At 37.7% G+C, this 25,931-nt stretch overlaps 1 protein-coding gene, 1 long non-coding RNA gene and 2 pseudogenes across 14 annotated transcripts; 2 read left to right on the top strand and 2 right to left on the bottom strand.

Moving 5' to 3' along the window:
- The first annotated feature begins 1,771 nt into the window (after window positions 1–1,771).
- On the top strand, window positions 1,772–4,559 carry LOC149018935 (monooxygenase 1-like; annotated as a pseudogene).
- Window positions 2,339–5,815, bottom strand: LOC149018934 (uncharacterized). The gene is made up of 2 exons (XR_016172996.1): window positions 5,273–5,815; window positions 2,339–4,805 (listed from the first exon to the last, which is right to left on the bottom strand). It is a non-coding gene; the product is annotated as an uncharacterized LOC149018934 (long non-coding RNA).
- A 7,726-nt stretch (window positions 5,816–13,541) lies between these two features.
- Window positions 13,542–18,444, bottom strand: LOC149018933 (uncharacterized; annotated as a pseudogene).
- On the top strand, window positions 18,056–24,030 carry LOC149018932 (uncharacterized). 13 transcript variants are annotated; one of them, XM_089153049.1, is made up of 9 exons: window positions 18,056–19,313; window positions 19,401–19,478; window positions 19,556–19,676; window positions 19,775–19,849; window positions 20,023–20,094; window positions 21,200–22,178; window positions 22,269–22,312; window positions 22,535–22,663; window positions 22,746–23,841. In XM_089153049.1, the coding sequence occupies exons 1-6, from the start codon at window positions 18,593–18,595 to the stop codon at window positions 21,528–21,530; spliced, it is 1,398 nt and encodes a 465-aa protein (XP_089009175.1). In that variant the 5' UTR covers window positions 18,056–18,592; the 3' UTR covers window positions 21,531–22,178; window positions 22,269–22,312; window positions 22,535–22,663; window positions 22,746–23,841. The 13 variants fall into 13 exon arrangements, with proteins under 13 accessions (XP_089009175.1, XP_089009178.1, XP_089009171.1 ...); XM_089153052.1 differs by adding an exon at window positions 23,917–24,030 and having other exon boundaries at window positions 21,200–22,663; window positions 22,746–22,978; XM_089153045.1 differs by adding an exon at window positions 23,917–24,030 and having other exon boundaries at window positions 21,200–22,663; window positions 22,746–23,612.
- Window positions 24,031–25,931: the final 1,901 nt, after the last annotated feature.

Below are 25,931 nucleotides of genomic sequence, written 5' to 3'. Positions count from 1 at the left end.
GAAATAAGTATTTACAATAGATAGATCAAAAGCAAAAGAAAAATCCAAAATTAAATTCCCTTCCTCATTCCTCTCTCCAAAACCATATCCTCCATGTATACTCTCATAGCATCTTCGATCTTTTCCAATATATCCATTTAGATCACCTCCCCTATGATAATCTCTTCTCCTTGACAAATTCCTTACATTAATTCATCCATATATTCCTAGAATTCAAACTTTAGACTTTCATCAATCCTACTTGAGGTGCGTACGAACAAATCATATTTATAATCTCTTTCTCCATTACAAGCTTGATAGCAATAATCCTATCAACCACTCTTTTAACGTCCACCACGTCACTCTTAAAATCTTTATCCACTATTATATCTATTCCATTTTTATTAGTTTTATCCCTAGTATACCAAAGTTTAAAGTCATCCAACTCCTTATCTTTTTTGCCATTCCACCTAATCTATTGAATGCAAGCTATATTAATCTTTCTTTTCCTCATGACATCTATCAATTGTAAGCTCTTACCTATTAAAAATTCTATGTTCCAAGATGCCAATTTAATCCTACATTTTTGGATAAGCTTCTTTACCCACACTCGTCCATAGCGTGGGAACCCTTGCCTACTTATCACCACATCCGAGTGCCAATGCGACGTGTTGCTTACAGGAAACACCCTAGCTAACCCTTGTCCACTTATCACTACACCCGACCATAGTGTAGCGAGTCGCTTCTTTTGTCAGGGAACGCTTCTGTATAGCATTTATCATATAAAGTTGAATCCATGAAAGAAGATTTGGCTAGATTTTTTTTTTTTTTTTAGTGCCAGTTGCCGACCTAATACACCAACCCTCTTCCTTTACCCCAACTTGGGCCCGGTAGCAAAACTTTGACGGAGTTCACTAAGTAAACAAATCAAACCTTCTAAACAAATGCAACTATAAAAAGACCGAAGATTGACTTCAAAAGGTATATGCAAAGACATGAAACTGATGAAATAGTTCTAAGCTTCTTACAGGTATTATTTTGTTTTTCTTAAGGTAACGAACACTTTTTATGTAAGGGGCTAACTATTTGTATATACCTCCTCAAAGAGAGTCGAACACTTCACCTCTTATTAAAAGGCATTGGTCTATGCCGACTGATCTAGTCTCTTTATTTATTTGTTTATTTTAATTTAATATTGGCAGCTTATGTAAGGGGCTAACTATTTGTATATACCTCCTCAAAGAGAGTCGAACACTTCACCTCTTATTAAAAGGCATTGGTCTATGCCGACTGATCTAGTCTCTTTATTTATTTGTTTATTTTAATTTAATATTGGCGGCTTATGTAAGGGGCTAACTATTTGTATATACCTCCTCAAAGAGAGTCGAACACTTCACCTCTTATTAAAAGGCATTGGTCTATGCCGACTGATCTAGTCTCTTTATTTATTTGTTTATTTTAATTTAATATTGGCGGCTTATAAGAACAATGACGCAGGTAGTGATGTATTTACCTATCAACTTAGATAAAATATGTAAGTGATATACTAGTAGGAAAAGATAAGCTACTGGGTCCATGTGTGTGACAGATAGGAAACCATTTTTTTTTTTTTTTTGTCTTTTTTTTTTGGATGAATTACTTTTTTTTTTTTTTTTTTTTTTTTTTTCTGGATGAGTGAAAATGATCTTCATAATTAAATTTGATTTTTGTATTTACTTGTCAATCGTCATTGTTTTGCTTGGTATGCGAGGAATGATCTTCTAATTAAAAAATTGACCTTCACCGTCAAGAAAGAAAGAATAAGATGGATGAACTAGCAATTCTCTTACGTTTTAGAAATCCAACTCTGACCTCCTACAGCTCTACTGGATTGCCGTGATCGAACACATTTGAGAACTTGTAGTTAGCTCACTGTAATCATTCAACTGTGTATAAATAAGAACACTGCTCCTCATAAGCATGTGAGAACTTGGTGAACCCTTAAGCTCAAGAAAAGAGAGTATCAAAGAAGAATCGTCCATGGAGGAAGAGAAGGCAATCGTAATCATCGGTGGAGGAATCTGCGGCCTCGCTACTGCACTAGCTCTTCTTAGGTAAATAATTTTGGTCTGTTTAGTGTTGATTAGCTTGGATTTAACTTCATTTTCTTTGAGTGAAAGAATTAATACATGAAGTATGGGAAATTTATTAGTGATCGCTAATGATGTATGATTAGAAAGGGGATTAGGAGCACAGTGATAGAGAAGGCGAAGTCACTGAGGACAGAAGGATTAGGAATTGGTGTCCAGCCAAATGCATGGCGTGCACTGGATCAGCTTGGAGTTGGCCATCACCTCAGGTTCAAAGCCATTCCCATATCTTTGTAAGTTTCTTACGCATCTCTTCTTCTCTTTTTCATGTCTTATTCTTCTTGGATAGTCCATCTATGCTTCAATTAGTTGACTAAATTGTGAAAGGGAGAAAATTTTGATTCAAGCAGATAATACTCTTTGTGGGTTTTTATTTGTTTGTGTTGGCGAAGTCCGTCTTGTATTCAAAATTATATGCAACAGCTATTCTCTAAGAATGTGGATAAAGTGCACAAAAACTGGTCTAGACAAACTTCAGTTCCAAAATTCTTCATATAACAAATTTAACCTCCAGCTTTTTCCTTTTTACACAAGATTCACTAGAACATTGACAACGATATTCTTATGTTCATTCTTGAGGGCCAATGATAGCACATAAGAAACCCTAATAGTAGTTGAATTTTTCATTCCAAAGAGAGTAAGAAGATCATTTTTCTTTTCTTGCATTTATAGGCATAGAGGCCATGCAATGGCAGCCCTTTTTTCCATAATTTAATTATAGAAATGGAACAAATACACTTTCTCATATCATAATAAATAGGAGACGTCAACGCAGAGCTATTCTAGTGGTTGAAACTAACACCTCCTATTGAAGAGGTCGTGAGTTTGACTCTCGCTAAAGCATATTAAGGTCCCCATCCCCTGGCTTAACAAAGCCCCTTCGTACCAAAAATAAATAAATAAATAAATCGGAGTCACATTTATTTTGATGATATTATTCTCTACACCTCATTGATGCAGTGGGTTGATTCCTTTTAACACTAACAGTGTGGATGATTATATGCATATGCTTGTAGGACTCGAGATATTAACCTTTCCAGTGGTAAACAACAAGAAGAATCATTTGCGTAAGTTACTAGTAGATATAATTTTAAAATTCTCTTTTTCTTTATGTTTATAATGGAAGATAAGGTACTTTACTCCAGGTATAGAGTTTTATGCTTCCATCACATACGTCCATCATATGTTTAAGAGGAAAGTCTACCTCTGAACACTGACAAGGTGGACCCAAGATAAATCGCCTTCTAAGTATGTGACGGAAGGAAATGAGGAGAGCAAATTATAAGAATAGAAAATTCCATTGACTTCAGACTTCCTATCTGACAATTACATACTATCTACATTTTTTCCCCCTCTTTTGAAGGAATAAGGAGGCTCGATGCGTCAGAAGGAGTGATCTTGTTGAAATCATGGCTGAAAATTTGCCTTCTGGAACCATACGTTTTGGAAGCCAAGTAGTTAAGCTAGAATCTGATCCTATTAATTCTTCCCTTACCATCCTTCATCTTCATGATGGAACTACAATAAAGGCCAAGGTAAATTTTCTTACTTTCATAAGCTGCTTTCTTAAATGTATACAAGCAAGTATCATGTATGACCAGGGAGGAGGATGGCTCACATTATTACTTACATAGGTTGTAATAGGGTGTGATGGCGTCAATTCTGTGGTGGGAGGATGGTTAAGAGTTGAAACCTGCAAGCCGTTTCAATCTGTGTGCAGTGGTGGGTTTCACAAAATACCCAGATGGGCATGGCTTTGGCGGTGAGTTCATTCGAATAAGAGGAGATCATACACTGGCGGGAAGAATACCAATCCACGACAAACTGATTTACTGGTTTGTGACTCAACAAAGAACTCCTCAAGATGCAATGCTTTCAAAAGAACCAAAGCTCCTTAGAGATTCAACTATGGAATTAGTCAAGGATTATCCAGAAAAATTCCCAGAAGTAGTGAAGAACTGTGACCTTGCATTGATATCAATTTTCAGTTTGAGGCGTCGTGCACCATGGGACTTACTATTGGAGAACTTCAGGAAAGGAACTGTCACAGTAGCTGGAGATGCTATGCATGTCATGGGGCCATTCGTTGGACAAGGTGGTGCTGCAGCACTAGAAGATGCAGTTGTGCTTGGAAGATGTTTTGCACAAGAGATTAACAAAAACCCAGCAGCAGCAGCTTGCTTGGACTCAAAGAGAAGTAGCAACGATAAGTTGAAATCAAAGAAACAAGCAGAAGAAGAGAAGGCAATGTCAAAGGGGATTGAGAAAGCAATTGATCGATACGTTAAAGAGCGGAAGATGAGAATTTTGAAGTTGTCTACACAGACATACCTCATAGGTACACTGCTGCAAACCACATCACCAGGGATCAAGTTCCTAACCTCTATCCTTCTTTTCATCATCTTTGTCACTGTTGCAGATCACAAACTTTACGATTGTGGTCGGCTTTAAGACCATCAGCAACACCTAGAAGCTACTTAGAATTTCTGCCTGTTATGTCCTAGCAAAGAATTTCTGCCTGTCAGTTAATATGGAAATTTCTTACTCTGTTTCTTTATTTATTTATTTTTAACTCAGGGCATTACAAATCTCTTGCACTGCCTTAGAAATTAAAATGGGTAGAAAGCATACATGTTAACAAGTGAGGAACTCTTTGGAGAAGGCAAGACACCAGATAATTGGTTGCTTCCACGAAACCTGCTCATCGACACAATAATGTTGCATTGTCAAACATGGAGCCACATCACAAGACACAAAGTTAAAAATATAGGTGAATACTCTATTTTCCTCTTACAAATAAGTAGGCTACTCAAATTTAAAAAGTGAGATTGGGATTTACATCAGTGGAGTCAAAAAACTCAGAGATCAGTCAGGGAGGCAAGGTTAGAAAAACTTGGAAGTTATCGATCCTTCAAATGACTACCCTTGAAACCTCTTACAGAACATTTGCTAAGATTTTTACAAGCAATAATTTAGCTGATCTCCTCACAATAAGAAAGAAAATATATTACAACTTAACAAAAGATTCAGTTTAGGTTTTTAAATTATAATATGATAAATTTTATGAAATTTATATCTTGGTTTTGCTTAATGTGCATTTCATCTAGAGTTTCTAAACTTAGAATCGTCAGATGATATAAAATGTGAAAGCAAAATAGTCTTACCAGGAAGTAAGCTTAGTCCAATTCATGCCAATGAAGTCAGGAATTTTGCCAGTAAGCGCAATGTCAGATGCCCATCTATGATTCCAGGAAGTTGCTTATTTGTAAGTTAAATGAAAAGAATATATTTATCTGTTTAAAGTAGGCAATCATTTCTATAATCAAGTTCAGAATAAAATCAGCTAAGCAAGCTTAACAAACAATGGTCTACTGATAATCTCAAAAACCTTACACAGTCTGTAAATTTTATCAATTTTGTAGTTTGATGAATGCTGATGGAATCCCACCACTCAATCCTGCAATATCAAGGTAACTTCAAGATGAACTATACATTTATCATTAGTGGTGACTTCAACTTTCTTGTCACAAGCATATGAAACCAAGCAGTCAACAGACAAATTTAAATTTCATTCTTTCTTTTCCCTAGATTTTAATAAAAATTTGTCAAGCTGTAAATACCTCAAAATGACAGAAACTGAAACAGAACTACAAAGACGATAGTACCTCTAAAATGGCATTCTCTTGTTTTATGAAACATTAATTAAAATCACTTCTTTTTTTGTTCTTTTTTTTTTTTTTTTTTTTGTGTTGGGTAGGGGGTGATGTAGACCAAGGAGGGGAAAGACTAATGTTACTGCTGTGGATGATTAGTGGCAACTTTTAGGGTTTTTAGGCTTGCAGTTAGGTTTAGCATGACTAGAAAGGTCTAGGGTTGAAAGAGAAAGAAGGATAGCTGATCTCCACGTGTTTTCTAATTGAATCATTCTTTCTTTTATCCCTGTTATTTCAATCTCCACTGTTCTTTAGGGTTGCGCAAGGGTTTAAGGCTAAATTCTAGGGTGTCCAAGGGTAGGATGGGGCTGTTGTTCACAATCAAAGGGATTGAGGGTATCAGGGAGGCTATTCTTAAAGAGAATTAGGGTTTAAGAGAGAGGGAATGGGGTTTCTCGAAATTTCAGCAATAGAACATTCCAGAATATTGCTTCAAAGTTAGGGGAAGAAGAGGAGAGCTAGGGGAAGTTCTAGGGGTGGGAATTGGGCGCTTGCTGTTCTTGAAGAAGATATTGAAGATGGATTGCTGCTGCTGTTGCTGAACAAGAATCAATCAAGAAAATGATCACCCTATGTTGCTGCAGGGTTTTGAAACCCTACTCCAACCTTTTTCAATCCACTTTGGCTAGAGATTGTCAGCAAATTTTATTGATTCAAAACTTATTTATTAGTTATCTAGGACTCTGTTAATTAGAAAGAATCCAACTAAAATAAGACTAAAAAATTTATTTAAAAAAAATACCCTAGGGGTGCACAACAACATTGCTGCAGCTATAGTTTCATGCGTCTTCTATTGGGGGGTGTTTGGAGTCTATATGGGGGGAGTTTGTTGGGTAGAAGGACCATAATTCTCTACTTCCTCAAGTAAATAGACTCAAATTGTTCCAACTTTGTTAAATTCCCAAGCTCAGAAGGGAGAGAACCAGAGAAATTATTGGAACCAAAACCCCTCCCACAGAAGGAAACCTCAAGTTCTGTTTCCATTAATCAAAGTATCAATTGAAGAGGTTTAGCCCCAAACTAATCTCATATACGGTGAAAAATGAAAAGATAACAAAAAATAAGGTTACTTACAACAGAAGTAGATTGGAAAGATTTCCAATCTCTTCTGTAAACTCTCCAGATAAAGCATTTACGCCAACATCCCTGTATAATGTCATTGATCGTTTGAAATAACAACTCAGAACATAAAAGACAATGTCTTGAACAAACTATACTGCCAACAGTAATTGAATTCTAATTGAAGATTCCACCACTTACAAGTACAGCAGTTGAGTAAAACTTCCAAAAATGCAGGCAGAGGTCCTTTTAAGTAATTTTGACCCAGTTTTCTGTAAAAAGAGAATTCACTAGTGCTGCAACTTATATCAGTATTAGAGTATCAGGCCGGATTGGTTAATTTTGCAAATTTAGATCTTTTATTTTTTGTTTTGGAACTAAGGTGTTTGTGTTGGGTCTGGCCCATTTAATCTTAGTAGAATCAAAAAGCAAAATCGGGTTTTTTGGAATTGAACTGTAGCCGCATAAACTGAAACACACACAGAACCAGGAGAGAGAGAGCAGAAACGAGAGGAAGAAGAGGTATTTTTTGTTTTCTCCGACGAATCCGACGGTAAAACGTTGCCGAAATGAGGTGAAATTTGAAGGGAATGGTCGTGGCACCTAGCTCTTCATATCCAACGGTCAGAATATCATTCTACCACAGTTCATGATAAGCCTCTCTGGTGACTTCTCTCCATTCTCTCTGGTTTCCATTTCTTTGATGATGTGGTTGTGATTTTGTGTTCTTCTAGTATTATCTAGAGATGGGATGTTGATTGTATACCCATTATTATTATCATTTGGTGATAGTGGAAGTATGGGTGGACTCCGATAACGGTCCGTGGTTTTTTCCCTTGCGGGTTTTTCCACGTTAAAAATTTTTTGTGTCTGTGGTGGTTTGTTTGTTGAATACTTGATCCATTATTGTTGTGGTTGTTGCTTTAATTTACACTAGCATATTGTTTGGTCTCCCATCAAAGTGGTATCAGAGTTGGTTGATAGTTGTGTAAATTAAAACGGAAAGTACCTCAAATACTATGGTTAAACTTAATGGATCAAATTGGTTGATTTGGAAGCCTATGATGGAAGATCTCTTATTTTGTAGAGATTTATATGAACTTGTTGAAGGTGATATTAATCGACCATCTGATATGTCTGAAGCTGAGTGGACCAAATTAAATAGGAAAATTGTTGGCACGATTCGACAGTAGTTGGACATTAGTGTTTTCCATCATATTGCAAATGAGACATCGGTAGAAGAACTTTGGAAGAAGTTAGCGAGTCTCTATGAGAGGAAAACAGCTAGGAATAAAGCTTTTCTAATGAGAAAGCTTGTTAACATGAAGTTGAAGGAAAATACTTCAGTTACTGACCACTTAAATGAATATCAAAGTATAGTGAATCAGCTGAATACAATGAGGATGAAGCTTGAAAATGAGTTGCAAGCTTTATTGTTATTGAGTTCCTTACCAGATCTTGGGAGACTTTGGTTGTATCAGTAAGCAATTCTGATCCAGAGGGTAAACTATCAATGAGCATGGTTACCAGTGCATTATTGAATAAAGAGATAAGAAGGAAGTCTATGGGTTCAAATGATGCACAAGCACTTGTCACAAAGAACAGGGGGAGGAGCAAAGACAAGTTTAACAAAGGTCGTGATAAAGCCAAAAGTTATGGTAAATCAAAAGACAGATCAAAATCTTGAGAAAAATTCAAGTGTTACCATTGTGGCAAAGAGGGGCATATGAAAATAAATTGCAGAATTTGGAAAAGAGAGCAAAATGAAGAGAGCAGACAGAAGAAAGATGATGATAATAACACCGCCTCTATAGCATCTAATGATGCTTTAGTTCTTCTTCCTTTTAGTAAAGATCAATGTTTGCATGTGTCTCATCAGGTTGAGTGGATTAATGACACAGGAGCTTCTTATCATGCAACTCCTATTAGAGAGTCCTTCACTAAATACAAAGCAGGAGACTTTGGAACTGATAGGGAACACTAGTGCCTGCAATATTATGGGTATTGGTGATGTTTGTATAGTGACAAACATGGGCTACACACTCACTTTGGAAGATGTACAGCATGTTCTGATTTGCATCTCAATTTGATCTCGGGGATTGCCTTGGATAGAAAAGGATTTTAGAGTACCTTCAGTAATAAAAGATGGAAGCTCACCAAGGGGTCATTGGTGGTTGTTGGAGGAGATGTTTGATGCTCTTTGTACAACACAAGAGAGAATATGTGAAGGTGGATTGAATGCAGCAAAGGATGATTCCTTACCTGATCTATGGCATAGAAGATTGGGTCACATGAGTGACAAGGAGCTGCAGGTTCTAACAAAGAAGTCATTGATTCCTTTTGCCAAAGATATGTTTTTAAATCCTTGTGATTATTGTTTATTTGGTAAATAACATAGAGTTTCATTTCAAAAGCATCAAAGTAGAATATCAAATTTATTAGAATTGGTACATTCTAATATTTGTGATCCAATTAAGGTTCCATCATTAGGAGGTAATAGCTATTTTATTACTCTCATTGATGATGCATCACAAAAGGTGTGCTTGTTTTTGTTGAAATCCAAAGACCAAGCATTTCATTATTTTCAGCAGTTCCATGTCATGGCCAAAAGAGAAACAAGAAAAAATTTTAAGTGTCTCTGCATTGATAATAGAGGAGAGTACACATCAAAAGAGTTCAAGAGCTATTGTTCTAGGTATGGCATCAGACATGAGAAAACAGTTTTTGGAACCCCTCAACATCATGGGATAGCAAAAAGATACAATCAGACCATTGTTGAGAAAATGAGACGCATGTTAAAGATGGTTATGTTGCCAAAACCATTTTGGGGAGAAGCAGCCAGCACTTTTTGTTATCTGATGAACAGGTCTCCATTAGCTCCTTTAGAGTCTAATATTCCAGAAAGAGTGTGGAGAGGGAAGGATGCCTCCTACTCTCATTTGTAAGTGTTTGGTTGCAAGGCATTTGCACATATACCAAATAAGCAAAGATCAAAGCTTAATGACAAGGCAGTTCCTTGCATATTCTTAGGATATGGAGATGAAGAGTTTGGGTTCAGATTATGGGATCCAGAAAAGAAGAAGACTTTCAAAAGTACAGTTGTAATATTTCATGAAGCTGAAAATATTACACACTTTGAGAAGTCTAAGAAGCCTCCTCATGTTGAGAATGTTATGTTTGATCCCACATCCGTTCCAGGAGGAGACCCTACTCATGAATCTGTTGACCTTAATGATCCAGAGATTGTGACTAATGATTCTATGGAGGATGAAGATATTGAGCAGGGGGTGCAGCCCCCACAAGAAGAGGTTGTAGAATCTCAAATGAAGCTTTCCACAAGAGATCGTAGATCAACACAAAGGTATCCCAGTTCTGAGTATATTCTTCTTACTGATGAGGGGGAGCACGAAAGCTTTCAGGAAGCAGTGATCCACAGTGATAAAATTAGATGGATGAAAGCTATGCAAGAAGAAATGAGTTCTTTGCATAAGAACCATACTTATGAGTTGGTAATACTTCCTAAAGGCAGAAAAGCATTAAAGAACAAATGGGTATACAAGATTAAGAGAGATGCATCAAGGAAGCTAGTGAAGCAAATGAGTATACAAGATAAAGGCTCGTTTGGTGGTGAAAGGGTTCGGACAGAAGAAGGGCATTGACTTTGATGAGATCTTCTCTCCAGTTGTAAAATTGACATCCATTCGAGTCATTTTGGGTTTAGCAACTAGCATGGATCTTGAGCAATTAGATGTGAAAAATGCATTTCTTCATGGTGACTTGAATGAAGAAATTTATATGATGTAACCAGAAGGGTTTGAAGTCAAAGGGAATGAGCACTTAGTATGCAAGTTAAAAAAGAGTCTTTATGGACTGAAGCAGGCACCAAAGCAGTGGTACAAGAAGTTTGACTTACTTATGGTGGCTATTGGATATAAGAGGACTCAAGCAGATCATTATGTATATCTTAGAAAATTTCCAAATGGCATGTTCATTGTTCTTCTCCTTTATGTTGATGACATGTTGATCATTAGGCAATATGCAGATATGATTAAGAAGTTGAAAGAACAGCTGTTCAAGTCCTTTGATATGAAGGGCTTAGGGTCAACCAGACAAATATTGGGCATGTAGATTGTTCGTGACAGGAAGGCTAGAAAGCTATGGTTGTCACAAGAAAAATATGTTGAACGGGTGCTTAAAAGATTCAACATGCAGTGTGTTGAGCCTATAAGCACGCCGCCAGTCACTTTAAACTGAGTAAGCAGTCATGTTCATCTACCAGTCAAGAAAGAGAAGCAATGCTAGGTATTCCTTACTCATCTGCAGTTGGTAGTCTTATTTATGCCATGGTCTACACTAGACCAGACACAGGCAGTTAGTGTTGTGAGCAGATTTCTTGACAATCCAAGGAGAGATCATTGGGAAGCTATGAAATGGATATTTAGATATTTGAGAGGAAGTTCCAAATTGTGTTTATGTTTTAAAGGTTTAGATCCAATCTTGGAAGGGTATACTGATTCTGACATAACGGGGTGACCTTGATTGTAGAAAGTCAACTTCTGGGTATTTGTTTACTTTTGCATGGGGAACTGTCTCTTGGCAGTCCAAACTTTGTCTACGAATGAGGCTGAATACACCGTCACTGCAGAAGCAAGGAAAGAAATGTTGTGCTTGAAAAGATTTCTCCAAGAATTGGGTTTGAAGCAAGACAAGTATGTAGTATATTGTGACAGTCAGAGTGCTATAGACTTAAGCAAGAACTTTACACATCACTCTCGCACAAAGCACATTGATGTAAGATATCATTGGTTGCATGATGTGGTGGAAGATGAGTTGTTGAAGATTGTGAAAATTCACACTGATAAGAATGCCTCTGATATATCAACAAAGATCGTTACTCGAGAGAAGTTTGAGGTGTGCAAGGAGCTTGCACACATGGATTCCAAGTAAGGAATCAACTTGTGGTTTCCTCCCTCATGGGCACGGAGGGGGAGATTTGTTGGGTCCGGCCCATTTAAACATTGTGGGGCCCATGTTTTAAGTAGAATCAAAAAGCAAAATAAGGTTTGGAATTGAACTCTAGGCGCACAAACTAAAACACACGCGGAACCAAGAGAGAGAGAGCAGAAACGAGAGGAAGAAGAAGTGGTATTTTTTATTTTCTCCAACGAATCCAACAGTGAAACGTTGCCGGAATGAGGTGAAATTTGAAGGGAATGGTTGTGGTACCTAGCTCTTCATATCCAACAGCCAGAGTATATCATTCTACCACAGTTCATGGAAGCCTCTTTGGTGACTTCTCCCCACAGTTCATGGAAGCCTCTTTTGGTTATGACTTTGTGTTCCTCTAATGTTATCTAGAGATGGGATGTTGATTGTAACCCATTATTATTATCATTTGGTGATAGTGGAAATTTGGGTGGACTCCGATAACGATCCCGTTTGTGTTCCTCTAATGTTATCTAGAGATGGGATGTTGATTGTAACCCATTATTATTATCATTTGGTGATAGTGGAAATTTGGGTGGACTCCGATAACGGTCCCGTGGTTTTTTCCCTTGCGGGTTTTTCCACGTTAAAATTTTTTGTATGTTTGTGGTGGTTTGTTTGTTGAATACTTAATCCATTATCGCTGTGGTTGTTGCTTTAATTTACACTAGTAAATTGTTTGGTCTCCCATCAGTTTGGACCAGATTACAGACATCTCGACTAATCCAAGGCGGAGGAGCTCATGATATTTTTATTATTTGAATTTCAAACTGTAATTAGTTGAGTAGGAATCTGAGATAGAGTCAAAATTCTAGGTCTTTCTAGAGTAGAGCTCCCTAGTATCAAGTTCTACTTGAATTTCTAACTTTTTGGCAATAAATTCAAGACACTGGATTGTATTAGATCAGCTTTGAAATCAACAAATTTCTGAGAGTTATAGCCAAGGAGATTTGACTAGGTTAGTGTAGTGTTTCCAAGGAGGGAAACCCTGCAGCAGCTTTGTGTGTCCATCTTCTTCAGTAATTCTTCTCCAACAACAGTCAGCAGCAGCAACCCTTCTTCACATACTCCCTGAAGAACCGAAAGTGACCTGGTTCCAGCCCCCAACCCAGCTCTAAGCCTTCCCCCAACTCTCCTCTTCTTGGTTTACATTACTTGGAGTAACATCAGTCATTCACCTTCTTGGTTTACATTACTTGGAGTTCAACTTTAGACCATTTAATACTCAACAGATACCAACACCATCTATACGACTTGGTGTCATTCTGAAACAATACTGATAATCGCTAAATGTCCCAAGCCATATATATCATGACCATTGCATTGTTTCTATTGCTGTACCCAAATCAAGGACAAAAATATAGGAAGAGAATTGAAACTATAGTTGGAAACTGAGTTCAGGTTTCACTCACAAGGGTATAGGTGGGGACAGGATCTAAACCATTCGTATGATATGACTGTTACACCTTGGAGAAGGATCCCATACCTTCATGAAAGATGGAAAGTTGTCCTTGCCTATATCTCTGTGTATATGGGCAGCTGATCCAGGCTCAAAGACAGCAAGAACAACAAATTATGAGTAAAAGTGTATCCATACATATTGGTGAGGTAAGTCAGATTCATAAGCTTGTCTAGGAGTGTCCCCACTACTTCCAATGCATATCCTTTCCTGCAAAACAGAAAATGTAATTACTCAAATTTTAATATATGGAGGAATTAGCCTACGTGGAACACAAAAACATTAACCATATATCAGAATTCGAAGGGAGTAGTCCAGCATGAAGATTCAAAGCAACTTGGGCTTATCACTCAAATGGTCAAATTCAAACAAAATCATACCGTTGCTCTAGCAAAATTTAAAAAGAAGAGTATAAACTCTCACAAATTAGAAAGAATGCCCGTTGCTTAACCATCTCTCATCTCCACTTATCTTACTTTTTTCTTTCTCTTTTCATTTGCTAGCTTTTCCAAATTCCCACTTCATCATCTCCATTGTTAACCCTCCACGAGCTCTCCAAAATCGGTACTGAATCCCCAATTCTCACTCTCAGACCCTACCTTTAGGGCTTTTAAATTGAGAAGCAAAGGTCAATGTCAATTCTTGAAACAGATGGACAGAAAGGGGTTTTCTTCAAATATATACGGTCTTCTGCAATGCACATCTGGGAATTTGGATCCAGCTCTTGATTTACTTCAAGAGATGCAAATAGATGGGATCAACCAAATACTAATTTCCTCTATTTAATGAGTTTCTAAGCACTTCAATAACTTAGAAGAAAAGGTTACTTTTGTTCCCAAACCTTCAGCCCCCACCCACACCGCTATGCAGTTTCGTCTCCAAGCTGCATAAACTATAACTCAGAATTTTGGCTACTCAGACCCAGGATTTCCAAATCTGGAATAACCCAGTTCCTTCTTAATTACCATCAGATTATAAACTATTTGAATCTTCTATGGGGTCGCAAGGCAAAGAAAACCCAACATCAGAAAACCACCAGAGAATACCGTAACCACAGAAAGAACACTGAAAAAATTTAGCAGAAACTGTATAGGGTCATACCTCCGAATTCATTCATCTGATGGGGCTGCCTAATAGGTAGATTAGGTGCTTAAAACACCAAGGGAAACCAATGGTGGAATTATAAGAAACAAGGCAATACAGAAAATATAAACCCTAAACTCAAGATGTAAGCAATAACTCAAGGTCTAAAGGATAAATACCTAGTGAATTGTGGTCAAAGGTAAAGGGTAGAAAAAGAAGATAATATAAAAGTTGAAGTACATACAATACAGTAGCTGGATTGGGAGAAACAATATGAAAAATATAACTTTAGAATAGGCTGAAACCAGAAACCGTAGGAGAAGGAACACAGAAAATCAACCTAACAGAAATTGAGTGATAAATAACTATGATGTAGATAGCAAAGAGAATAAGTACCTAAAAAATGACCATGAAAAGAGAAAGAAGTCAAAGGAAATTAACCGAACAGCAAAAAGAAGAGAGAGAGAGAAGACGAAAGAATGATATAAGGGAAATAAGAGTTGGCATAACCACCAAGCCTAAGTCAGCTTCATCACCAATCAGCCTAGGAAGCCCCCTAGAGTCTGTACCTGAATCACCACAGCAGCATGCTTCTCCACAAGAGTGCAAATGTTGTCAATCACCTACTGCTGACAGCATGCTGCTCCTTTATTTACAACAGAAATCGCCAGACACAGAAACAGAAACCTCTTATGCATGGGGAAAGTACTGATGCTGAAGAAAAGATGTTTGGCAAGCCTTTTGCACAAACAGGACACAAGAAGAGGGCAGGTTCACTTAACAAGGATTTGGTTCATTCAAAGAGAGGATGCCTAACAATTGAAGCCTATTTCAAAGCAGATAGATTCCCAAATACAAATCGGCTAAGAAGCCTTAAGGATGAGAAAATTTGAAAATAAAACTCACAAAATGCAGTAGGAAACTGAATTGCTTGATCAGTGTTTCCAAAACAAATATCACTGCCTGATCCAAAGGAGAATACATCATGTTGGAGGAGATCATTAACATCCAACCATACAATAGTGATGAAATTCCTCATACACCTGGTATACTGAAAAGAAATTACAGTTCCAGTGCTCCATATTAACAAACCAAATGGGCAAAGAAACAACACATTATCTATTCTATTTGGCACAAATTTGAGGAGTCTATCAAAACATTCAGATTGAGATCCCTATCTGCAAGCAAATTCACTATCAAAGATAGAGTCTGCACAACTGGTAGAAAACCTCACTGAGACATTTCATTCAAAAGCTCAAATGCCTTGTTCATCTCTTTCCTTTGAAGAAATCCATGAACCAAGACATTAGAAATCACATCATCCAGAGGACGTCCTATTTCCATCTGCATGGTGGTTCAGAATCGAATTATTTATCAATGGCCCACCCTATCTTTGAACCTTGTCAATTAGATAGATCTGGGGTTTTTCTACGGGCTCGTTAAAGCACAAGAAAATAATAGAATAACAAAAGAGAAAGACAGGATAGAAAGAAATGAAAAAGGGGAATCTTGGCTACATCTCTAACTTAAAAGGGCCTAAACTCTCCAATTTCATGAACAAATCCCAAGCTTTGCTCAACAAGTCCTCTTTGCAAAGTCCTTTGATCATTGTGTAGTATGTTGATACTATTCGGCTTCAAACATTTGGAAGAGATGAAGTTGAAAAATTCTTCTGCCTCCATATGCATACATGGCTCCCACATTCCATCAAGAATGTAGTGCAAATATGAATACCAAAATATTTTGTACCTATTTCATGAAACAATTCCAGTGCATTGTTGATACGCTTTCTTTTGCATGGCCCTCTCATCATGTAGGTGTATACATCTCGGCTATGCCCCTGAACTCGCATTTCTTTGAAACCCTTCAATGCATGACCAACTTGGCCTGCAAGAGAAAATCCTTGAATAAGAATAGCATAAGTAATAGGGCCAACAATCATGCACTTGCTAGGCATTTCTTTAAATAGCTGGTAGCCTTCATTCATCTTCTTGGACTTGCAATAGCTGTTAATTAGTGTAGTATACGTAATGCAGTTAGGCGTATAATCCTGACTCATCATGGAAGTGAAGAACTCCATTGCCTTATACATTTGACCTAGTAAACAATATCCATCAATGCATTGCATGTGTAAACTGGGCTCCACACCTTTCTGAATCATTAAACAGAAGAGCTCATGAGCTTCTTTGGCTTTTCCTTACAAAGAAACCAATATATTAAAGGTAACCACCTCTAGAGAAATTTTCGCTTCCAACATCTGATGGAACAAGTGGTTGGCCTCTTCCCACTGGCCTGAATTGCATGTACCATGAATAAAGGAATTGTAAGAAAAGCAACCTAGCACAACACCTTCTCGAAGCATTAAATTTAACATGGCACATACTTCCTCCAACCTCCCTCCTTTGTAAAGACCATCTATCATTATGCTAAATGTTAGTTTATTTGGTTTGATTCCATGATTCATCATTTAATCAAATAAGGTTGCAACTTCTTTCCATTGCCTAATATTACACAGAACATGAATCACAGAGTTGTAAGTAACAACACTAGGTTATAAGCCTCTATCCTTCATTTCCATGACGAAGCTCATGGCCACTTACAAGCCCTCTTTGCAGAGACCGTCAATGATCATCCTATATGAGACTAAATTTGGATTACACCAACTATTCTGATCTTTCTCCCTGAAAAACACAATGGCCTTAACAGCATTCAACTCTTGCAAAGCCCATTAATTACTGTTCCATGTGACTTCATCGCATGGGTAACCTAACTCCACCATTTTGTGGAAAACCTCCCAAGGGCATGGCCGATTTCATTATTTGGACAAAGTCCCCTAATAGAAGTACTTAAAAGTAACAACATTTGGTTCATAACCACGAGATGCTCTCATTATTGAAAAACCAAAATCAGATGATAGACAATTGATGAAAAACGTTCAGAGTGGACAAATTGGGTTGAATTCCTAAGGAGTCCATTCGTTTAAACAGTGAATGAACACTGGGATACTATTTCATTTAATAGTGTCAGGTAAAAGATCGTTGAAATTCAGAATCGATGGAAAAGCTTGCTTACAGATCATGGCGCCAGAGAAAAGCAATGCCTCATCAAGATTCCTGAACTGGGACTTGAGGAGTTTCGGTAGCAATAGATTTAACAAGCAGAAGAACTAAAAGAAAGGCAAAACACGGTTATCCCACTTAGTTCTTCTGCTGGTAAATCTATTAACAACATCGAAGAGAAGAGGAAATATACGGCACAGGAGCCCCCCCCCCCCTCTTTTTTTTTTTCCCCCCCCCCCCCCACCACAAAAAAAAAAAAAAAAAAAAAAAACACACCCCCCTCCTCCCCCCCCCCCCTCTCTTTCTCCCCCCCCCAAACACACCCCCCCCCCCCCCCCCCCCTCTTGTTTCCTCGGTCTCCCCCCCCCCCCCCCAGGAGGCCTCTACTGGCCGGTCCAAAAAGCAATTTTGCTTCTGTAGTGCGTAATTAATGCGCACTACGGTGGAGCGAGCCGTCCGATCTAATCGGACGGCTCGCAGCATATTTCCATTAAAAAATGATAAACCCACCTATATTACTTGGTTTTTGCTGACGGTTCGGTCCAAGTGGTATTAGGCGGTCCGAGTTGGGCGGTTCGATCAAGCGTTTTATACCTGTGTCAAATACGTAGATACGAATTCAAAAACCACTGAGATTTTCAAAATATTTTGAAAAACACAAAACCCAATCTGAAACCGCCCAACCCTCATTTCGTGATTTCGATTTCGAGGTCCGACGAATCTGGAGAAGAAGAGGAAGAAGAGGAAGAAGAGGAGGAAGAGGAGGAAGCACAAGGCAATCTGGAGAAGAAGAGGAGGAAGCACAAGGCGATCCCAACAGGCTGACTCTCAGTATTATTCATGGCGCGTCCCAACAGGCTGTTTCCAGTTGAGGATTTCTCAGAAAAGAAGAAGAAATTGAGAAATTTAGACGGTCTTTCCCCACGTTTTCGCTCTCCCCCATTTTCTCCCCTAAATTTAGCTTCCTTCATCTGCATGTTGCTTATCTCAGAGAGAAAGAGAGGGAGAGAAGAGAAGTCTGTGCTCTGGGTCTTTTGGGTGTTCTTCGAAGGAGAAAATTTGCATAATCGTCTGATGCAAACTTAGCAAAGAAGCAAATCATAGCGAGAGAGTGAAGAAACAGAGATGGATTTTATTAAACGAAGACCAGCAGCTAAAAATTCTGTGGTTGCTGGGTCTGTTTGGGAAATTAGAATGAAGAGCGATGCAGTCAATGGTGGGATCAAGGTGTTCAGTGGGGCAGAGAATTCAGAAGGAGTCGTTGGTGAGGATAAAGGGCTTCAATTTTACAACCGGGTGAAGCGGAATCACAATGATGGAACCTCTGGGAAGAGGAGAACTTGGAATGACAGAAACCCATCTCAGATAAGGAAGACGAAATGGGAATTGAAGAGATTAAGCGATGAAGCGTCTCGGAAGGAGCTTGATGTTTCTGTTTCATTTGATTCTCCTCGAAAAATTTTGACGGATGATGAAGGTATCGATGCTGATGGTGAGTACGAAAGAGAAGATGAAGTGGGTAATTTAGAGATTGAGGTTGAGAAGAAGATTTATGATGATAAAGAAGTCAGCTTTGCAGGACAAAAACCTAAAGAAATAGGAGAAGAAACAAAGAAGGTTCTCCAGATTCATGAAAAGCCTATGACTATACCTATCTCTGTTAATGTGAACAAGAAAGTTGCGAATGAAGAGAAGAAACCCAGGAAATTTGTGAATGAAGAGAAGAAAGTTCATCATCAGAATCGAGAAAAACCCAAGCACATTTTTTCAAGGGTGAATAATAAACAGCAAAGCCCTGTTAGATTTCCTCCTCTCATCGATCCTTCTCTCAGAAAAACAGCACCTGGTAAATTATTTCTTGTACCATTTTAGAGATTTCAACTCCTGATTCTGATTGTTTCAGTATTAAATTCTTTATTATGTCTCTCCTCAGTTGCATCTTCAGCTTCAGCTTCAGCTTCAAAGGTGTTCGACAGTATTCCGGATACATCACACAAGTTGCAGAACATGGGTTAGTTACCAATTTCTCGGCTAAATTGATATGATTATGTTTATTTATTTACTTGAAAAGCACCATCAATTTCACAGTGGTTCTTTCAATTTTAGTGGACTTGGTGATGTGGAGAGACGTTTCAAAATCAGCTTTTGCTTTTGGAGGGGGAATGTTCTTCCTGCTCTTATCATCCTTCATAGGAGAGCTTAATTTTAGGTAAACATTACAAGCCACAGTGATTACAACTCTCCAATAATCTCTGTTGCCATCACTTCCCATCACTGAATTCTATAATCAGTCCTGATTTTCTACAGCTTGATTTCTGGAATTTCCTACCTGGGCCTTGTCTATATTGCTTCTAACTTCTTATCTAAATCAATTCTATTCAGGTAATCCTCCCAAACAACAAATCTTCTTAGTAAAAAGTTCCCATTTTTCTGTTTCTGTCTTTTTTGAAGATATATGTAAATTTTCCTGAATAAATTCTCTGGTACTTCAGTTTATTTGCTCGTTAGAACAGGGAAAAGATGCAAGGTTTTGATTTTTGGTTTTTCTTCTTCAGGTCAGGTAGTAGCAGCAAGCACTTTACAAAGCGACAAAGAAGTACTATTAGAACTGAAGACATTCCTTCAAGGTAACAATCCATTCAACAGTGGTCCATATATGAAATGGAACAACAATTCTTCCCCTTGTTTCTAGCCTGGAATTACTTGCAGTGCTAAACGGGTCACCGGAATCAACCTCTCCGTTTACAATATCTCAGGCAAGATGTTTGGAAATTACTCCTCTAAGCTTTCTGAACTGGATCTCTCCAAGAACACGATTGACGGGTCGACTCTTGTATAATTGATTGTTCTTTTCTACTGATATATTAGCTATAATGATGTGCTGGGTCCAAAACAGAGGCCTGATCATTTCAATCATGCTTTGGAATGGAATAATTTGAATAAGATGATACTGTCAAAATTTTGAACTTGGGATTTTGCCATATTTGTTGAAGTCAATTTAGAAATAAAAACAGAGACTAAAGGGCTGCCTATATATATTCTCTCTGTTCAGCCCTTCTTCCTTGGATATTTGCAGGATCTCCATGTTGAATGCATGTCCGTTATTTAGTTAGTGATGCCACTGCTCTGCCAAACCCACTAAGGGGGAAGGAAAGGCTTCAGTTGGTATTTTAGTCTGTACAAATTCATGAGTGATAGGACTAAAACGCAAGGTCTCTTTAAATGGTATAGCACAGACCAACGTTTTAGGACTTCACACCTTTATTTTCTTGGGTGATCTTGATTTACTTGGCTGCAGATAGCACCTCAAGTTTCTCCTCATATTGTTCTTTTATTTGTGTGTCTTTTCTTTTTTGCATAATCAGGAAAGGAAAGAGAACCTCTTAAGAACTTCCCCCCCCCCCCAACTAAGTGCTATTGATTACTTCTAGGTTTTAAAATAACAGATTAGAAATGTACCCTTTTGGAGCATTCTTAGGCATACCAATCCAGATAGCTAAATATTTAAGGTATTCAGGTTGCAATGAACCTGTTATTTTTCCTGTGGATTGGTGGTGTTTTGCAAATGCATTGATATACACAGTAGTGTTCTTGATAGAGTTGATCATGATGGGGAAGAAGGAAGCTTTATTTGTATATTTGATTGTTTGACTGGTTTTGTAGTTAAATTGCCTTTTAATATTTTACCTTTCTTGAGTGATATGCTAATGAATTTCTGGTGACTTCTGGAAGGAATGCATGGCAGAGTTTGGGGGCTTTGCAGCCTGAAGAAGCAATGCGGAAGTATATAGATATAGTTGACAAGCAATATCCTTGCAGCTGGGTCTACTGGGGTGAGTACTCCATTACTTTATATGAGTGCAGTTTTTGGGCTTGTATACTTTTTTTACTGAGTTCTTTAATCATCCTCTCTTTTTTGACCATGTTCTTCACTTCTTCATTTATCCTTTCTTATGGTTGTTATAACAAGAAACGTAAAGATGGAGGCCATGATATGTTGGGTTTTGACAAACACAAGTCAATTCTCTTCATACATTTACTGATTTACATGTGGGTTTCATGAAGGATAATGAATTACTTATCAAAACTGAATCATGTTTTGACTACCATATAGTATTGTAAGAAGCATTTGAGAATGCAATTCTCTCTCATACTGTGTGTTTAGAGTTCTTAGAATCATGTTTTGACTATCATATAGTATTGTAAGAAGCATTTGAGAATGCAATTATCTCTCACACCGTGTGTTCAGAGTTCTTATCATCAAGTTTGTTAGATGCATCTAACTAAATGTTTGTAAACATATGTTAGGATATCTTATTATCACTTATAAGATAACTAAATGTTTGTAAACAATTACAGAAACAAACTTTAATTTGGGAGGGTTTGAGTGCTAGAAATATATTCACCCTTACCCACCCATCCTTTATATCGTATGCTGTGGGATTGAAGCTTGGATTAATCTATGTTTCCCTATTTCCCTCTCAAAGGAAAATCTGAATTTGGTTGGATTAGTGCTTGCTAGAAGCTTTCAGTAGGTAAATATTTTCTATGTATTCATGAATGCGCATTCTCATTTTCTATGGAACTGTTTTGACTCTGTTCAAGGATAATGAGGGTCATGCATAACCAAAAGAGCAAGTGGCGCCTCAAGTTCTCGAATTTGAAGAAGATTGGAATGTGATATGAGCTCACTTGGTAACAGGCATTATTGGTACTCTTTCCACATCAACACATTGGTGCTTAGGTGTAGTGCGCAGTTGTTGGATTTATGACTAACAAGCCCAACTGGGATTCTTTGTAGTGCTGTTTCGGGTTTTGTTGTGATTCCCATATTGTTACACATTAGTAAGTGCTTCTCCTTACTTCCACAAGGGAAATGATTGTTAGGAAAAGGGAAGCAGAATTTGTTCGTGAAAAGGGGATATTCTTGTAGCTTGAAACTGTTATCAATGTGCAATTCTCTGTGTTTTTTATTCTTTTTTTTCTTTTCCCCTCGGGTTTTTTTCTTGATTTCTCATTCAGAAACTGTTAATCTGCTGTTACTAACTGGAACTTCACATGGAACAGATGGGAGTTACATACCATGAACCTGAGTATTGGAATTTTAGTGAGGGGAGAAACAAATATTTCAGCCATGCCACAAGCCAACTTACGTGATTTAAAAAGATCTGTCTCTACTTGTATCTCTATAAGCCAGTAAGGGTGACTTCTCTTTATTGAACAGGTTTATGTCTATATTGTACTCGAAATTGTATAATCCATGTATATTGTTTCTCAGGCATGTGCTGGAGAAATATGCTAATGAGGATGTTTCATTGGGATCTTGGTTTATTGGCTTGGATGTGGAGCACATTGATGACAAAAGTTTCTTTTCTAGTACCCCACCTGGCAAATTCCTAGTTCCTCATGATGCTTTACTTCTGTTTGAAGATGTGCTGACAATCAACCTTTGATCCTGTTAGAAAAGAAGAAGAAGAGAAGAGGATAGCGACTGCTGAACCAATAGAAAGTGTAAATCTGTTTTATGAATTTTAATCATATCAATGCATTTGCTGATTTCAGAGTGTTTGCTTTCCTCTCTTGTAAATGTTCGACAATCAATCTAGAACATTTCTTTATGGTATTGTGAAGTTTATTTCCCCCCATTTTAGGTTTTCTATATAGGATAGTGGGAAGGTGCTGTTAATGTGAATAAGTTGGTAGTTTGAATGATCATGAAATCTTTGTAATATCTGATTATCTGAAGATTGGTTTTTCCTTGAATGGTGGTGTATAGAGATTTCATTGCGTACTACTTCTGATAACCAGTCTCTAAACTTGCATCCTGTAGGAGACCTTGCTGCTTAGATTGGCTTTTCCTTGGATGGTGGTATGTAGAGATGTTCATTGTGTGCTACTTCTGATAACAAGTCTCTAAACTTGCATGATGTGGGAGACCTTGCTGCTTCTATATTCTCTTGATGGCAAGGAACATGGATAAGATGTGCTTCCATTATTGACTGGTTGGGGCATATGAGCCCTCAAGTTATTTTAACAACTGCCTACTTGAATGATGAAAGAGATCTTTCTAGTTTCCTATGCATATGTTTGGAGTATATAACTGGATTGGTTGCTTGGATTTAATGCATGACATTCGATGATTAAGGTAATTGAACTTGTTTTGTGTTTTGCATCATTAAAACACCTGAAGCATTTTAATTGGAATCTTGATCCTAGAAGGCCCTAGATTAAGAGTAATGATTTATGACCTTCAACTTTTGGCCTTAATGTGCTAGTGTAATTGGATTTCAGATTCCATTTACAACAATAATAGAGTACCATATGACCTAGTGAAAACCATGACAATAGTTTTGGATGTACAATATAGATTCCAGCCTCGTTGTCCAAAGAGATGAGTGAACTGATTATAAGTTTCTGAAGCATGGCTATGTTTTGGTTTTTCGATCCAGGTTAACCATCACATTCCTTCCTATGCTAGTGCATCTTCATCAAGATCAACTTGATTTTCTAATCAACTTCTTTGGGGGTAAAGGATCATCAACAGACCAGTCTCCAAATGTGGCTCAGGATTTTGATGAGTCAAAAATGCCTCCAGAGAGAAGACCATCAATTTGGTGGGAGTGCTATCGTAGAAGAGGCATTGCTTCCTTATTTCCAAGTGGTTTTATATGTTTCTTTTTCATTGTACGATTGTACTAATTGTCTGCACCTGTTGCTTGAGAATATTGAATCATTGGTATTATGACTAGTATTTTTTGTCTATATTTGGAGTTCCAATATCCATTCCTCACATTAGTGTCATTATTTGAGTTACAAACTTACAGCTTTAGGATTGTATTATCCCCATCTTCAAATATCCAAACGGTTATTGTGATTGTTGGCCTTTTGCCCTTTTCTTGCTATTGCAATTGGTTGAGCTTATTCATCGCATTATTGCATTAAACTTGCCGCTTTTGGTCGTCATTCACAAAGTTTGTTTAATTCAACGGTAAACCATGATATCTACTATTTGGGTAATAAGTAGGAGCATCACTTATTTTCTCCAATATATTTATTCAAGGATTAACATCGTCAAATGTCGTATTTTTAAAGGGAACCAACCCCTTTCAACCATGCCTTTCCTCCAACAATGACTTCATTATAGTTGTTACACATTGTCTTTTGTTTTCTTGCATTGATCAGAATCCTTGTTGCCATGCAATATTGTCATCCTTCGTGGTGTGGTATTAAGAAGTAGGAACTAAAAAGCAACCTAATTATCAAATATAGAAGAAATCATTATGTTCAATGCCATAGTGAAACAATTATGATACTTCCAATATGTCTAATTTATAAAATCCAAATTTTGCTAACACATGTTCGGGCCACCAAAGGGGAATCGGCCCGGTGACTATGTTCTTCTTTGATATTGTGGTGAGAATGTTCTTCTCTTGCAGGTGGCTTTTCTTTAATACGGACACATTCTATTCAGATCGATCGGATTTTTCTATTCATTACGTGTACTAACAATTTAGTACCGTTACCTTGTTTCTCTATGATAGGTGGTGCATCCGATGGTGACAGACGAGAGGAGAGAAAGTTGAACCTCCATGGAAAACCTTATGTGGTTCAATATTTGTCTTGTGGATATTTGATCAGCACTTGTGTTGCACTCGTTGGGCCGATACAACACCACGTTGAATGACCACCCCATGAAAGGCACCACAACTGATTCTTCTATGTGTGCAATTCGTTGTTACCCTCTCGAGTTAATCTAGGATCCATTTTAATATGTTCACTAAACCTTCTCACCGATCGGATTCTTTTCTTTTATATCCCCGGAGTTAATGTAAATAAATTCTCTTACATGGACTTAGATGAAACAACACATTCACATTAGTATTTGACTACATTGTCTGATCGGTTAATTTCTTTGTTAACAAGTGAATTGAATATTTTGCCGCACCGACGAGTTCACGCATTTTTGTTACAATGCAAATAAAGCATACATTCATATGTGAACGGCATTTTCGCCTATTCAAAGTGTTATTTTTTCATATGTATGAACGTGAAAATGTGCTAGTTTTTTTATTATTTCGTATGTAACAGGGAATTTGATACTTTTTGATCTCGGGATGAAATGGGAACCAACCCCATTGGTGTATGTGTTCTCATGAAGAAAGTACTTGGTTCCCTTTTAAAGTTCGTCAACGTATTTTCTCTCTCGTGTTGACAGACGAAACGGGCTGGTTCCCTTTAAAAGGAATCGGCCCATTTGCTCTCTCGTGTTCACAGACGAAACGGGCTGGTTCCCTTTAAAAGGGAATCGGCCCATTTGCTCTCTGTGTTCACGCAGCCCAAACGGGCTGGTTCCATTTAAAAGGGAATTGCCCCCATTTGCTCTATGTGTTGACAGACGAAACGGCTGGCTCCCTTTAAAAGGGAATCGGCCCATTTGCTCTCTCGTGTTGACAGACGAAACGGG

Source organism: Hakea prostrata, chromosome 4, assembly GCF_041222555.1.
Source record: "Hakea prostrata isolate BN-2017 chromosome 4, UWA_Hpros_2, whole genome shotgun sequence".
In the NCBI taxonomy this organism is placed as follows: Eukaryota; Viridiplantae; Streptophyta; class Magnoliopsida; order Proteales; family Proteaceae; genus Hakea; species Hakea prostrata.
The sequence above is the reverse complement of the archived record's forward strand: the minus strand, read 5'-3'. Positions and strand labels throughout refer to the sequence as shown.